The sequence below is a fragment of the Lepisosteus oculatus genome, chromosome 3 (genome assembly GCF_040954835.1).
Source record: "Lepisosteus oculatus isolate fLepOcu1 chromosome 3, fLepOcu1.hap2, whole genome shotgun sequence".
Classification (NCBI taxonomy): Eukaryota; Metazoa; Chordata; class Actinopteri; order Semionotiformes; family Lepisosteidae; genus Lepisosteus; species Lepisosteus oculatus.
This window is the reverse complement of record NC_090698.1, coordinates 58,114,649-58,131,931: the sequence shown is the minus strand read 5'-3', so window position 1 is coordinate 58,131,931 and position 17,283 is coordinate 58,114,649. Positions and strand designations below refer to the sequence as shown.

Below are 17,283 nucleotides of genomic sequence, written 5' to 3'. Positions count from 1 at the left end.
CCTGGGAAGAACAAGCTGGTGTTTTATTTTTCTACAGTATATTCTGTACAGTTAGTTGCACGTCTGTTTTCAATTGCCCTATTAGCCAGCAACCATATCACCCTGCATCTCACAACTGGCAGCCCACTTAAGCTCAGCAGGTGTGAGCCTGGCCAGTACTTGGATGTGAGACCTACTGGAAAAACTAAGGTTGGTGCTGGAAGAGGTGTTGGTGCAACCAGTAGTGGGCACTCACCTGCAGTCTGGGTGGGTCCTAATGCCCCAGTATAGTGACAGGGACATTATACTGTAAAAAGGTGCTGTCCTTTGGATGAGATGTAAAACAATGGTCCTGACTCTCCCTGGTCATTAAAAGTCCCAGGGTGTTTCTTGAAAGCAGTAGTGGTGTTACTCTGGTGTCCATATGAAGATCACTTTATTAGCTGAATACAATTTCTTGCATTAGGAATTTGTCTTTTCACATACCCCAGCTTAGCCTCAGTGCCACCGCTCCATGATCCAATACCCCCTTGGCCATTACCAATCATGGCCTCCAAATAATCCCCATCTATACATAGATATTGGCTTCATCACTCTGCTGTGTTAGGTTTGGGTTTATAGCTGAGAGACAATTGCATTGAACTCTTTAGCAGAATATCATACATGTCATGTTTCCTGATTTTCCATCCAGCTGAACTCTAAATCTGCAGTGCTAATTGATGCCTTTAATGGATAACCATGATTGTTTAGTTTTTTTTATTTGCTCCTGCAGTAGCATTCAGCACTACCCCCACTTGAAAAGTGCTGTTTCCAACACCCTCAGCATAAACAGACCATTAAACAGTTGAAACCCAATTTGCTTAACCAGATTTCTGACCAGATAGCTCTTGACACCATATCAGTTTCTAACAATCACACTCAGGCGATTGACAATAATTCACACACTCCCGCAGTCAGAGGTTCTGTCAGCTACATCGCAAGCAGCACACCTTGAAAGAATGTAGCTCTGTAACACAAGCATTGGTTCAGTGTGGATTCCAGTACCAAATGTACATACTGTATATACCCAAAACAGAAAACTGAAATCAATTAGCCTGTAATTTAGAACATGACTGGAGCAAAAGCCAGAGAGAGGACACAGTATTCCTACAGTACCAGGGCTAGAATTCACTGGTATAACATGTGCAAAACACATGTCTTTTAACAGCTTAGAGACACTCTGACAAACAAGCAGCTTAGAATGTGCTGAGCATATTTGATCTGGGGAAATCACAATAACAGCACTTCTTGCATGCATGGGCTCACAGAAATGAGAGACTTTCTGATAAGGGATAGATAGTAACAGTGCAAATTTTCCCAGAAGCCAATTAACCTACCAGTATGTCTTTGGACCCCACACAAAGAATAGTGAAGAATAGTACTGTTTTCTTCCACTAGATGGGAGTAGAGCATTAGGGATGTTCACAGGAAAATTAAAGATTTTAGTCCATCAAAGGTTTGGTATATGGAACTACAATGAGAATCAAAAGAAACACCATTTCCACCTTCAAATTCACTACGTTCTGATCAGAAAAATTTGTAGTAGGTGCAAAAGAGATAATATGGCTCAATTCTTAATGCTGATAACCATTTGTTATTACTACATTGCCCATTCGCTGGTCTCTAAGCCCTAGATGTTATGTCACCCCAGATCATCCCACGAATGTCCAGTTAGTCCAGTTAGTCTCTAGCCTGGCAAGTGCACCCAAACCATAAGATCCACATTCTCACTTCTCAGGCAAGTCACTGTTACACGAGCATGAGGAGCTGGGTGTTCCTGCTGGACAGTTGTCATACCAGGATGAGCCCACAGGAGGAGGAGTAGGTGAAGGCCAGGCCTTTATCAATGTAGGGCAGTGCAGTCAGGTTACTCTTAGGGGGCTGGAGAGCTATCAATCACTATGAGTGAAACCGTGCCAAAACAGGAACTGATGAACACTCCATGACACCTGGTGGCATTCCATTATTCTGCATGTGTGCCCATCAGCGTGGGCAACATAAAACTGTGGTTCACTGCTAAAAGGGACTTGGCTTCACTGTTCGCAAGCCAACCTAAAGCCTCTGCAACATGCTGCTGGCAAAAAGCTGTTGTCCTCTTGGTAGGTGGGCCATATGGGTCCTTTCTTTGTTTTGCAATTCTTGAATTTCACCACTATTTGACATTTAGCTGGATAAATCAACTCATCACCTCCGCCCAGTCAGCTCTCTCTCTCATGAGGTGATTTACTGCTTATGCAAGTAAAGTGCAACGTCATGGGCACTCGAGAGTAATCACAGAGTCAGGAATGCTCCATTACTCCAAATGATGCCTAAAACAGCTAATCAATATACAAAATCTGTATACTGGATTTTCTAAAAACAAACATAGTGTAATAAGGTTTCTATGAATGCTGAGAATACAGTATTTCACTTGATGTAAATGTATGAACCCAAACTGTTTTGGCACTGTAGTTTCCTTGTGATTTATTAAATTGCCCCTTTTAATGATGTTTACAATGTGCAAGTATTTCAGTGGGTGAGTCCTAGAAGTGAACTCTGGTTTAAAGCATGTGTGCTGTTTGTATTTTTTTAGTTTATCTATTAGGGCAGGATGACACTACTTCAGTCCTAGAAAGATGATGTACAGGTTCTCTTTCCTTCCAAGCTCTTAATAACTTCAACTAGCTCATTATTGGCTTAATCTGATCACTTTGACCAACAACTCCCAGTACATAAGGTGCTGCTGTTTTAATGAGGCCTCGAAAACCTAAAAACTCATGATCTCTCCAAGACTGAGTTGGATTTAGACTCACCTAGCTATAAAACTCAGCAGCTATGTCATCTAAAAAAATAATTAATAGAATAACACTGGAACATTCATCTGAAGCTTGTATTTAGAGAAATTCATTTGTTTTACAATTCTATTCTATTCAGCACTGAGTGAATTTGAAGTTGAGCCAATAGGAGTCCAGTAGCCTTCTTTTGTAAAAACTTATACTTTTCACTTCATTTTCAATCAATGTTGATATCAATGAAAATACTTGAGGAGGCTTTGTAGCAGTGTGACACTCAATAATGAGGTGCCTGCCAGCCAATGAAATGAAGGCATAAAAAGTATGTTGTATGGTTGACATACTTGTGGTAAATGTTAAAAAATAAAAAAGTTAGAAAAATTAAAAACAGAACTGACACTTATGTAGTTCCCAGTATTTTTTTTAATTTTAAAAACACAACATTTGTTCTCAATAATAATAATAATTTATTAGTGATTTTCTGTAAGCCAAAAGCACTGTGCAATAGCAACCTAATTTTATAAAACAGTTATATACATTTTTATAAAACTGGATCAAGTTAAATATTTTAATGTTTGTGAAACTAAGAGTAAGATTACAATTGTAAATGCAGATAAGACAGAAATCAACCCATTTACTGTAGTAAACTGAGCTCATGTGGCTATGAAAACCTCATTAACAACACCAAACTCCTTACAATATATAACATTGTCATATACTTATACTATACATTAGTATTTCTAACTCAATTACCTTGTTTCCTTGATTGATGCTAATATTTAAATAATTCAGGTGGGTAGCTGCGTCAGCATGCGTAGGCTGCAAAGGAACAAGTAATAGGTTTATTCCATGCTGAAAAAAAGAAGAAAGAGAACACAATGTTTCGGCCGTGGAGCCTTCTTCAGGTGTGACACCTGAAGAAGGCTCCACGGCCGAAACGTTGTGTTCTCTTTCTTCTTTTTTTCAGCATGGAATAAACCTATTACTTGTTCCTTTGCATATTTAAATAATGTCAAGTGCATATATTTTTAAATAATTACTATGCTTAGTAAATAGATTGATATATTTTAGCACATTTTCTCCTCAAATGCTAATTTCAAATGTCTTATTTACAGTATATACTGTAGTTACCTCATATATATTGTTTGTCTATAAATACAGACATACAGTATATAAGACAGAAAAAACTACTCAAGGTGAATGACTATGAGTATGACATGCGACATGTGAATGTGGTGTTTGCGCACTAGTTCTCTTGATTTTATTAGACTGCAGCAATGTCACAGCTCAGCAAAGAAGAGAGGCTTTACACTCGAGGAATTCTGCTCGCAGAAGCCTAGCAGCATGAAGTCATTAGATGATTCAAGGTTCATCGACTACCTTCACAAGACTCTAGCAATACTATTAACTGACATGATGTGTGATTGACCCCGTCTCACTTAGGATCACCAGACTCAGAGGGACAACTCAAGGTAATGTATTGTATATCAGAATAAACACATCTGTCTCTGTGAAGGTCCTCAGTCAGGTAGATTTGAGCTTTAAAAGCAACTCAGGGACAAAAGCATTGAAGGGCACAGATCAAGAGAAGGGAATAAAAAACTTTCAAGGACACCTTGACCACAATGAAGTCAATCATTAAGAATTTGAAGGTATATCGTACCACCCAGAAACTGCATTGATTAACATGTCCCTCCAAACTGAGCAGACAGGCGAGGGGGAATCTGGATAGGGTTGCCACTGTGACAGACGAGACTAAATGGGATCCTTGTGGTATAAATGAAATGAGTTATGTCTAGCACAAACGTAAAACAACACCAGTCAATACCACCCCTGCTATGAAGCATGGTGGTGGCAGCATTATGTTATAAGACTGCTTCTTATCAGCAGAGATTTTGAAGATTGTCAAGTTCGAAGGAAAAATGGATGGAGCAAAGTGCAGGCAAATCGTAGAGAAGAATCTGCTTCAGCAACCCACAAGTCTAAAACTGGGACAGAATGTGCCTTTCGTCAAGGCAATGAACCACAGCACAGAGTCAAATGTACAGAACTGACACTTATGTAGTTGTATGATTTAACAAAAAGAATGAGCTTTTCTGAGTAGCCTTGACCTGAATCATGACTAGAATCTGATAGAAAGTCTGTGGCAAGACATGAAGACATGAAAAGTGTTGTCCATCAACAATTCCAAACCCTATTGACAAATTGGAGCAGGATTTCAAAGAAGAAGGGGCAACTATTGCTCAATCCTGATTTATAAAGTTTGAAGAAACCTATCTGAAAAGACTTAAAGCTTTAATGGCTACCAGTGGTGTGAAATATTGACTTGGGATGGAGAGCACTTACAGTGCCCAGAATGTTTGTAAACACCCTAGGTTGGTCCATATTCTTGAACATTTTAGACCTACAACTAATTAGGTCTTCACAAAAGTCTTAATAAAAGATTAAGCTAACCTGATTAAAGGTTTAATATAAACAATGAAGATCTATTTGGATAATTTAATCAAAATATGATCCACAATTTAAATATCCTTCTGTGAACAGGTATGTGCAACCTTTGATTTAGTGACTGGTGGTAGTTCCTTGAGCAGTATTGACTTCAACTTGATGTTTCCATACAGTAAATAGTTGAACTATTTATCAGTCTCTTACAACAACTTGACCCTTTCTTCTTTAAACAACTACTTCAAGTTGGTGATATTTAAGGGTTTACCTTCATGAACAGCTTCGTTTAGGTTATGGTATAACCTTTCAATAGGGTTTCGGGGTTTATGCCTGGACTTGGCCAATCCAATATGTGAAAATTCTTCTTCTTCAGCTGTAGTGGTAGATTTGCCTGCCTGTTTAGGATCCTTATCTTGCTGCATGACCCACTTTTATCTCAGCTTCAGCTGATGAATGAATGGAGCATCATTCTTCTTCACAATTTGCTGATAAATGCAGAATTCATGGTTCCATCAATGATGGCAAGCTGGCCAGGTCCTGAGGCAGCAAAGCAAACTCAATCATCACACTTCCACAGCTATGCCCGATGACTGGGACGAGGGTCTCCTGTTGGAAGGTGGCCTTTAGTTTTAGTGAAGCTGGTCTTTCATTTTTCGACATGCAAAATATTTCAATTTATACTACAATTTAAATGTTCAACTTTTGTCTCGTCTGTCCAGAGAATGTTCTTCCAGTAATCTTGAGGATCGTCCTGGTGCTCTTTGGCCAAAATAAGATGGGCACTGTTTTTAGAGAGTAGTGTTTTTTTCCTAGCTATCATCCCATTAAAGTATATCCTGTTCAGTCTTTTCCTGATGGTTAAGGCATGAACTCTGGGCCAAGCCACAGCACGAGAGGTCAGCTGATCCACAGATTTCACTCTGGGGTTCTTCCTGGATGGTTTTCTGGGTTGCTCAAGGGAGATCTTGGCAGGATGACGGGTCCTGGGAAGAGTCACTGTGGTCTTGAATATTTTATGGGCTGTCAGAGGACGGATAGATCCCCAAATGTTTAGAATTGGTTTAATTTCCCTCTCCAGCCTGGTGAGCATCAACCGATCTCTTTTGATTGTGAAGTGTTTCCACTTACCCGTACAATGATATTTTAGGGACTTCTGCAAGGCACTGTACTGTACATAGTTTTGTTGAACATTTTGAAAAACTGCCCCATAAAAGTTAATAAGATTTCAAATCCAAAATACACAGTGAAGCTGGTAAAAGGACCTTCGGCTGGAAATATTGTAAGCTATCATCAGTGAAAAGGTTGTTCAAAAATCCATAGAAAAACAGGAACAGTCTGGACACATTAGCTTCCTTTTTGCTTTAATAACGTGTGCTGTGCCGCAGTGGCCTTGACATACATACAGAGGTAAGTAATATACAAAACAGTTCCGAAGACCAGCTCCATCTCAGAAATAAGAGCAATTTTACACCGAAACATTTGCTACTTGTGCTTCCATGGCAGGACAGCAATGTCAATGGAGAATGTCAACAGACATTGTAGACATTTTCTTCAGGAAAGACACAAGTATTTAGGGAGGTTAGGGAGCATACAGTTCCTATACGAAGGTCCATGAATGGACTGCTACATGGAAATAAGAGTGATACACGTCAGACACTACATAAACCATAGACATGGATAGACGAAGCTAGAAAATAAATCGTCTATTGTGCTTTCTCAGTAATGTTGTCATTGGAACAGATGTTACATTTTCACGAAGTTATCAACAAAGTTTCATCAAACCGAACAAGCTGATAAAGATGGAGAGAAAGCCCAGTGCACATGGAAAAATGAAAAGACTACCAAACCCTGAAAAACAAGAAACCTGTATTATTTAATGTCGAAAAAAGAGACATTTAGCAGAAAGAAATGCTGAGCCTAACTTGTTAAAATATTTATGAAAATTGGGGGAATTCATTTTTATGATATTTTAAGATAGTTATTTCCTCTAAGTAGGTATTAATTAAAGCTTTTTTAAAGAAACTTTAAATCACACACAAAATCACTCATTTAATTGTAGAAACCAAGGCAGTGCTGCAGCAAGCTTGCTGGTGATAGATAGAAGAAAAGAAGTACATTTGCACAGTGATTGCATTTTTACTTCTGTGACTTACACCAGCAAGGTCCATAATTCACTCTTTCGTTCCCACCGATTCAGACCTTTAAACCTACAATTTTGAAAATCAGGGCTGTTTCCAGATTTTTTCCTTTACATTTTCTTGATCGATAGATACTGTCCTTCAATTCAAAGAGGTTTTATTTTATGTTGCACAGTTCTGTTGTGTCTTATTCTTATAAACTGACCAACAATGACTTGGTGTGTTTCACCTCTGTCTAGGTCCACTCTGAGATTCGACATCCCAACACAATTTATCCTAGTTATGAATTATTTTGTTCCATTTTCTTGCCTGACAAAACTGTATCACTGGATACTGTACTAATCTATCATTGACATACTGTAGAAACCTTTGGACTGTACTTTCATGAAGGACATGAGAGGCACAAGTTAAAAGCGTAACCCTCTTTGAATGAATTCAGGTCATAGTAGAATACAGCTGGGAGAAAAGGAGCCAGAGGTATCTGTATGCAGTGCAGCTCTACTGTTGCTATTAGAATTGCTCTACTCACTACAGCACCTGGAACAGAATTTATCTAGCATATGGGTAAACCTCTGACAGCTAGACCACATCCTCCCCGGTGGCAGTGAGGTGTCTGAAGGTAACAATACAAAGGAAAGAAAAACTGTACATACGCAATAAAAACTCTTTACATACAAAAATTCTCCCGGGTCAGTGCATAAATGTATTGTTCATCCTAAAATCACACAATTATTTTTCTTTTCGTCTGCTGGTTCCTATTTTCTGTTATCATGCAGCCGTTATATACAAATGTATTTTGTACTGTACTGGCAACATGGAAAGCTGAAAAACACTGAAGGTAATCAATAAGCTTGCACTCTGTTCCCTTAACTGGGGGCAGAGCAGAATGCCCCATCTAGCTTTTTATTTAGGGGTAATTCAGGCACGAAAGGGTGAAGAGGGAAGCTGATGCCACGTTTCCTCACAAAAGATTCTGAACATGGCACATGTCGTTAATCTACAGGCTCATTTTCATTTGTTTCCATTACGTTGCTTCAATTTATTTGTTTTAGTCAACAGATGGTTTCAGTCTGACGTGCAGATAAAACACTACAGTTCTACACTCCAGTCTAGGAGAGACGTTTGGGTCAAAAGCATTAAAGTGTAATTATTTTATTATGTGGTGAAAACATGACTGCTCCAATGCTAATGCATGGGTCATTAGAAAGAAGTGGTGTTTTTTTAAGTTTTAAGGCGGGCGCTAGGTGCAAGTTACTTTTTAAACATCTGGACTAGGGTATACTGCATAGACTGTGGAAATTCCATATTACATAAAGAGGAGATGTGCATCTCTCTCTGTGAGGCTGTATTTGTGTAGTAGTTTCAAACACATTAATCACTTAGGTTTAAATGTACTGTATGTACTGTCCCTTCATCCTCCAAGTCCATGGAACATTCAGTAATCAATATCATTGAAGTTTTCTGAGAATCCAGAATAAGCAACTGTTGTTTCTTCCAATTCTGGGAAAAGAAATAAGATAATGAATCAACACGAATGTCATGTTTTAGCATTTACATGGATTCAAATGAACATATTAAAGTAATGGTTTCTTTCTTACCGGTTTACATTTATTGTAACAGAAATCATAACACATGATTAGTTTAAGGTATAAAAGGCTATATATTACCCTCAAAAACAGCTGGAGTCCAAAATATATTTGAAGTGACAAAGTAATTTTTCCAAATTCAGACACTTTTGGTTAATTGTTTTAAAAACTATAGGTTTCTTTGACACTGAATGACTAGTAAAAGAGTTGTTCTATTACATCAATGAATGACATTTTCTCAACTTCCAAGTTAAGCAGGATCAAAAAACCTCTGTGATCAAAGGCTTGTGTTTTCCAAAATATGGCACCCCCTACACAGAAGACATCCTGACACACAGTCTGGCTTGAAATGTTTTAATATTTTGGCATTTCTGTGTACTGCTGACCTTGTTTTAGCAGCTCAAATGCTGATGAGGATGGTGCTGAACCAGCACCCACTATCTTTGTGCTAATACCCGGGTGGAGGTACACTATTAATAAACTGGGAGCGGTCAGCTGCATGGTGTCTAGTGTCCTACTCCCACATATTTACATGTTAACATCTTAACTTAAGCTGTTTCGTTTTCTCTCTTGCCTTAAATGTCTATATTTAAAATGCTAAACATCAACGGGATCGTATATTTTTTACTAAAACCTTGCTGGAACAAATTGTGTGTTGTGCACTAATTCTGGGACAGATTAGGATTTTTGGTTTTCTGCGTTGTGTTTCTTTTCTTCTCCTTTCAGCATGGAATAAACCTTTAGTTGTTCCTTTGGAGCTTATGCATGCCAACACAGCTACGTACTTGAACTAAAATTATCTATATGTAACACATAAGGTCAAAAGCTGCACATACCCTTCATTTCGGGTTCCCTTTCTTGTGTAAAGATAATTTAATATTTAATTTATGTGGTGGCGGCAAAAAAAAATGTATGCCCCTAGTTACAAGCAAATGCAAAGTTTTGCAGAAGGGGATGTACATTTCCAGGGGTATTGAATTGGATAGGACAGCACATAAAAACGTGAGATTGCACTGTTGGGAAACTTCTAGAACTAAAACACTATAATGAAGTTCTCAGAGTACACAGTAGCTGTATTAAAGCAAGCAAACCTCTTCATTAAAAGGGTGCAATGGTGAAGCTCATTAGATTAAGTAAAGAAGTCCTCCCTAATTTTAGGTTTGCCATTTTGTATTGCTTTCCCGCATTAACTATTTGAGTAGTTCCGTCTAACCAAAAATAAGACAGAGAAGTGTCGCAATTTGACGAGTGATCTTTACTGGGGTGACCCACTTGGCTGAGGAGAGCAAGAGCCCGTTGGTAAGGATGAGGATGAAGACGAGGTGGAGCAACAAATGTGAAAACTAAAGAAGTGAGTCAACAAGAAACTGGATATTTACATGTGGAAGTGGAGAAAATTGGGGTCTGACATGACATTGATTTGAAACCCCATAGGATGTCACTGATGTGGAACTACATTAATAGATCATTAATAAAAGAATTAATGAATCTCTGTAGCAAAATAAATTAGGTGACGGTAACACAAAATTTAGTAAATTCTGAATTAAGCACAAAATCCTGATTTTTTTAAAAGTACTGTATGGTCGCCTTTTGTTGCAAACCTCTGTTACCATGGGCGAGAGCAAGAGTGTGTTCAAAGTGCGATGTGAAGCAGCCCTTCCTGCTCACTAGTCACTGTAATTTAATGTAATGTAATGTGATGTGATGTACGAGCAAATAGGTAAAGGATGTGCAGCAGATAACCTAATAGGGCCTTTTCATTTCAACAGAAGATTGGTTGCCTGGTTATGAATTGCAGAATACGGCACTGTGTGTATCTGGAAATCTCGACTATTTTGTGAAGCAAATTGGACGTTTTACACATTACTTTGTACATTTTACTTTCTTTGTGGTTTGAAATGCACTCATTAATGACGATTCTTTCTAACCCTGAGTTAAAAATTAGTGTTGCAGTTCCCCCTTTGCGCTGCCTGAAAATACACATGTTTTAATCTAAAACCTACTTTTAATAGAATGTAGTAAAATTGTAAATCACTGATCTTAGCAATCATGTTTTTTGCTCTCATAAACCCATTGATAAAGCTAATATGGGCAGTACACAGCTAATATTAAACATTGTTTAATATACAGTATTAGAATCTGCAACATGAATTTCCTGATCTAGTTGTATCTTAAAAGATACAGCTAGAGCTGTCATATATAAAGCTCTTTTAGTAGATTTATTAGTATCTGAGACGCAAGGACAAAAAAATATTATACTTCATGATGTTCTAATACTTAAAGACAATCACCTTTGCACGGTCCTTTTTGAAAACCAATGTCATCAATAGCAATATCGCTTCTTATTGATATTCCCCGGATTGCTTCAAAAACAATCTATAAAAAGAGTAATGTAACATAAAAAGTTAGTTCCTAAAATTTCTCTGAGAAATTCTACATAAATACTATCAGGCACGACACTTTTTCTTAATATATAGCTAGTAATAATTGTTAATATATAGCTAGATATTTCCCCACATACTGACTAGAGGCATTACCCTAATAAAAAATGCTTAAAGTGTACTAAACAAGTCTCTGTAAACAGTGTAGTTAGAAACGTGAAGAAATTGTTGCTTTGCTTAAGCATCACAAATCTAAAACATTTCCAAAGTTTAAATACAGAAAATGCTGAATTGACAGTATATACATATTTATGTAATACACTGTAAAACAAAGATACATTTAACTGCTGTATATATTTCAACTTGAAAGTACAGGTACATCGATAAGAGCACACGGAAACCAAACGCTCCAACATCCTTGGAAAAATTTCCACTCACCTGGTGATTGTGATCACACTCGTATTCCACCATTCCCTTCATCCAAGAGATGCTCTGCTCGCCTCTCCTCCTCCAGAGGAGCGTCTCTCCTCTCTCCCAAGCCTTCTTCAAGTACACACTCAGCAGGCCGGTGCCTGACCCATACATGTGGTAATAAAACACCAGGCACTGCCGATTAAGAAAGCCGCGCAGCTCCTTTGACAAGAGACGGGCGTGGTGCCCAGGAACCATGTGGGAAGCTTCAATGTACATGTAGTATCCTGGAAAAAGGGTCACATGTCTGCGTTAATTGAGTGTCTGTTTTTAGAGGTCTGTTTTGAGAAATAAAGGAAATTATTTCATATAACAGTTTGGTTAAACTAGTTCTAAAGCTACAGAAGGACAAAACAGAGAGGTGACTGTCTTAGTTCAATACCGGTTTGTTGGTCTGTTTAAGAAAGAAACTTTACAGGGGCAATGTGTATCCAACAATTATATAAATACAGCAGATTATCCTGACCTTTTTTAACCTTTTGTAACTGAAATAACAAAACAAATGAGAATAACGTGAAGCAGCTGACTCACCTACCCCTGAGGTGTGATCTCCTTTAGGTCCAGTGTAGGATGTAGGCGTCTGTCCTCTCAATCGAAACCAGTTTCCTCTGTCGTTACTGTCCTGTGTGTATCCACAGTCATCCACCTCAAAATTACATTGTCCGGGAGCCATAGGGAACAACTCTGCAAGACGTTTACCCATTAATGTTCCAGAATGAGTCTTCACAATTCCTTCTGATGCTTCTGCCCCTTCAGTGAAGAGCTGTGACCCTTTTTTGTTTTTGAACTTTCATTTGGATTAAACATTCCTCATTTCTGTTTCATGTAGGGTATTGGAATCATGTCTTCTTTGTTATAATATTGAACTGCCATGGGTGGTTGCTTGATTTATTGTTTTACTACAATGATTAGATAATCTTCTGTGTGAAAGGGGGTTGGGTTCAGACAAGATGGATACTCTTGACTGACCTACATTCCCCAGAATGCCACAGGGAATGTATTTCAGACACAGTCTGTCTGAACCTACCGATCTCCTGGGCTCTAGTTTAATCAAGCGAGCACACAGGAGAAATATTGATTTATTTTAACATAAAAGATGCTGAGTTGCATGCTGTAACCATGCTCTTTGTACCTGGAAAATGTAAAGACAGATCTCCAAATTCTACCCTTACCCTTACTATTAAAATAATATTCATTGACTTGTTTCCTGAAAAGAATTCCTTGATGAGTTTTGCTTTCTGAAGGTAGAAACACATAGAAATGCATTTTAGCCGTGTCAGGGGAACACAAAAAAAGAGATCCTGGAAAACATGAATCACAATTTGTGGTGGCGATGACCCATAACAAATAAATATTGGAAGTATAAAGGATATTGGGAGTATAAAAGCATTACATTTACTTTAAGAAACAGGTACAGAGTGGTTTTATTTTTAAAAATGCCTTACTCAGCAGTGCTTCAGCAAAACCATATGTCTTGAAGGAAACAAGCCTGTTGTGTTAGTAATGAGGAAGGCAGAAGCACTGTTACCAGATGTCTCTGACAATACAGAATGAGTAAGACAAGCATAAGCAGCTACCCTATTCCCTTAGCCTCAGACAATGTATTTAAAAAACTCCTCTCTGAATTAATTATAGTAAATAAACTAGATTACAGAGCTGTCTGATTCAGAATTAAATTCAACATTTGCTGTTTTTTTCAAACAAAACGACTGTGCATTACAAATGTGACGTTTGGTTCTTTCATAACCCTAAAGAATGGTTGATGAAAAATAAATGTATTTTTGAGAATATCTTAGAATTCCTTAAAGCAATACAGTGTGTTTGTGTTCAACTTTACCTCGCAGTAACAAAACAGATTTAAAACAGACTCTATCTGCAGATTGTTTGTAGTGCTGATACACACTCTTAGTCAGGGTCTTATTATTTTACAGGGTGTTAAATTATTAGCCTAAAGGTTTATGGCACAACAGTGAGAATTGCTATATCAATGTACAACAAGATTTATCAAATAAACATAATCGTACTTATTCTTGTATCTGTGCTGTCAGTTAGGCTATTCTTTACGTTGATATAAAAAAATCTGTTTTTACAGCATAAGGAAACAATAAGGAAATGTCTGAGATTTTATCTGTTTATCTTTCTGTTTTAAAGGAAACAGTAATGTATGAAAACCTGGATAATTACTATTAGATTCTATAAACAGCACATTCCATCTCAGATCTTAGAACTCAGTGATGTGCTGTGAGAGGCACCAACTATCAGTCCTATGCTTTAATAAATCATGATAATATTGATCATACCTGCTGAAACTCTGCAGTCTCCAAGACTCACAGTGACGTCATCAAGTGCCAGCAATCCACAGTCCCAGAAATTCTTACATATGCTGACAAAAACCACCTGAAAAAGAGGCCAGCCGCTTAATATAATTCTGTGATAAGATGCCACGATCTGCAATACAGCATAAAAATGTGCCTTGAAAAGCACCTACTGTATCTGTTCATTCATTGGTTACTAATGACAAAACCTTTTGTCTTCCTTATGAAACGTACATGCACCCATACTGTGAAGACTATTATTTGTTGTTTTGCAGAAACCAAAATATGAACCACATGCTTAGGATCTGGGCCTGGGCTGTACATCTTTTGAAAACTTCAAAGTTTGTACTGTATGTGAATTGCACCACATTTCTATCACCCAGAGACCGAACATGGTCAAGAGAAGAATATGGCACTCTTGATATCAGAATGAATACAAAGTTAAAGAGATGAATAAATGATAGGTTATAGGAAAGGGTACTTTTCAGGTCTATTACAAATCATTTGGCTTCTGGTAGAAAGTGAACTCCTGAGAATTGTCATCAGAGGAGCTCCTTCTCAACTCCAGTTCTTCAGTGACACTAAAAGTAAAAACCTTTTGAATTTGACACATTCCTTTACTGCCGGGGTAAACGTTTTCCCTCAGGAGGAGAAAGTTTCTCATACACTAAACACTGAATGTTTTTACACTTCATTGTGATCCGGTTCCTGTTTGTTAAAGAAAGCACTCAGCTAGAAAGATGTCTGGATTCTTATTCTCAAAGGTGGAAAGAGCCGCGTCTGACTGAGCGCACAAGCAGGTCTCAGGCAACTGCGAGGTGGGGAGCATCGCAACAAAAGGAAAAAAGGAAGTCAAAAAGAAAAAGAAAGACACAAAGGAAACCAACGCTCAGGGCAGCAGAGTGGCAGCTGAAAACGAACAAAGAGTGCGCTGAATATAATTAAGTAAACGCAAAAACCGTGGGGGGGAACTCACGTAAGGAAACTACTAAGTAGCAATCGCACAATAGCTCAGCTAATGGCAGAATCCTGAGCGAAGGAAGAGGGTAGTATTTAAAGAAAAATGGAACTAATAAATAATAGATTAATTAGCCGCCCTCTGGAAAAGTCTGCCCGAGCGTGTTCTAACAGCGCCGGGAGTTTTTTTTTTATTTTTTTAATTTTTATTTATGCTTAACAAAAGAACAAACATTACAATACAAACAAGAGTACATATAACAACTCCAAACAAAAATATCGTCAGGGGTACATACTACTACATCAATTCAAGTTATGAAAAAAGATTAAACAAATTAAGTAAAAATAATGTCCGCACCGCTTTCATATTTTTGCATTTCGAAATAGTCTGCAAATACCCCTTTACTTCCATTTTAAAATGCTCAAACACAGGGTACCTCCCAGACCACTTCATTTTATGTATGTGATAACGTGCCAATATAATAATTAAATTTATTTCAAAACATTTTTTTATATTGTTTTCACTGGGGCTGAAACTTAACATAATATCTTTTTCAACAAAACAAATATCAATATTCGTCTCTTCTTTTATATAATTCTGCAACTTAGTCCAGAACATTTTTACCCTGGGACATGACCAAAACAAATGCTGAATAGTTTCAGGGCTATTGTCACAAAAAACACATTTGTCATCTATATTAATTTTAAATCGTTGGGTAACAAGAGTTTTAACTGGGTAAATTCGATGAATTATTTTGTATGAAACCTCCTTAATTTTATTTTTTATACAATATTTATTGGGCATCATCCAAATTTTTCTCCAATCAATGCGCTTTCCAAATGCGGAATTCCAATATATTGTATTCGCAAGTAAATGATCATTTTTTAACAGGGATCTCAAAAATTGGTTATTACATCCACAACTCACAATATCCTTTCCTTGTAGTTTAATATGAGCTGTAAATTCTTCCAATGTTTCTAAAGGACTACTATTACAACTCCTTAAAAGAGTTAATATTTCCCCAGGAATCGCATTAATTACAGCAAAATAGTGATCCAAAGTAATAGAAATATTGTATCTATTAACAAACTCGGTGTAACTATATATTTCATCATCAGCCTTGATTAATTGTTTTATCCAAATTATATCATTCTTGACCCAGTTTTCAAAAAATAAGGTTTTATTTCTAATTTTTATATATTTGTTATTCCAGATAGTAAATCTATGTGGGGAAAAGTTATGTTTGTACATAAGTGACCACGTCAGAAGTACTTGTTTAAGAAAACTGGCAAGTTTCAAGGGTATTTTTCCAATGTTAAAGTTACATTTTAGTAAAAACTCTAGACCACTTACTTCTTGAAATATCCTACTGGGGATTATATGCCATACACTTTGCTTATTTTTTAAATAGTTTTGTATCCATTTAATCTTAAAAATAGCATTAGATGTCCTAAAGAGTGCCGGGAGGTATGCTGTCCCGCTTGTGTATGTGGTGTATCCAATCACCAGCGCTTGCTCGGGCATGACAGTACCATCATTATTTAAAAACATAAATTGAGTAACTGAAAACATCAGAAAGAAATCTTGACCTTCTTTGCAGGAGGTGAACGATAATTGTTTTTAATTAAAAATGGTGATATGAGTTAAAAGGTGACAGACCATTTTACCAGAGTTTTTACCTTAGTTGGCATCGGCTTTTGGAAGGTGACCTCAACCTCAGTCCAGACACTTCTCGAACCTTCAGACACTGTCCAGACTTTCTCCTGGGCGATATTGTTCTCGTCATAGATGTACACAGCCAGGACATTGTCTACTTTCATGAAGCCATGCAACGCATAGAAAAACCTCAGACAGTACTTCAGGTTTCCTGGCAGGAAGGGTCCGTACAGCCGCCCCACGTAGCCGGGTCGTGATGTATATCTGGTGTTGGCCATTAAGAACGATCCTGCAAAACACTGGGAACCTTAGTGTCTTCCTGAATAATATAGGCTTTAAAAGATTCAGATGGCTTTTGATCTTCTTTTCTTTCACACAACCAGTTCATTTAATATTCTCATTTAGGAAGACAATGAGTAGACAGTGAAAATAAAGGTGACTGTATGTTTGGTGTCACCAAATTTCAAACACGTGAAAAAACCCGCATGCCCTGACTGGCTTTATTGGCCATGATGAATGATGAATGGCCAATACAGGCAGTCAG

General features: G+C 37.6%; 1 protein-coding gene across 2 annotated transcripts in view; it reads right to left on the bottom strand.

Annotated features, from left to right (window-relative positions):
* Positions 1–6,578: 6,578 nt before the first annotated feature.
* The window catches only part of mamdc2a (MAM domain containing 2a), a 28,028-nt gene continuing 17,323 nt past the window's right edge, over positions 6,579–17,283 (bottom strand). Inside the window, exons 9-14 of one of the 2 annotated variants that reach the window (XM_015336410.2) lie at positions 16,763–17,028; positions 14,111–14,207; positions 12,342–12,494; positions 11,778–12,037; positions 11,250–11,334; positions 6,579–8,872 (exon numbers count right to left, since the gene is read on the bottom strand). In XM_015336410.2, coding sequence (XP_015191896.2) covers positions 8,808–8,872; positions 11,250–11,334; positions 11,778–12,037; positions 12,342–12,494; positions 14,111–14,207; positions 16,763–17,028 — 926 coding nt within the window. In that variant the 3' untranslated portion in view covers positions 6,579–8,807. Of the gene's footprint in view, positions 8,873–11,249; positions 11,335–11,777; positions 12,038–12,341; positions 12,495–14,110; positions 14,208–16,762; positions 17,029–17,283 lie in introns of those variants that run through there. The other variant, XM_015336416.2, reaches the window with a different exon arrangement.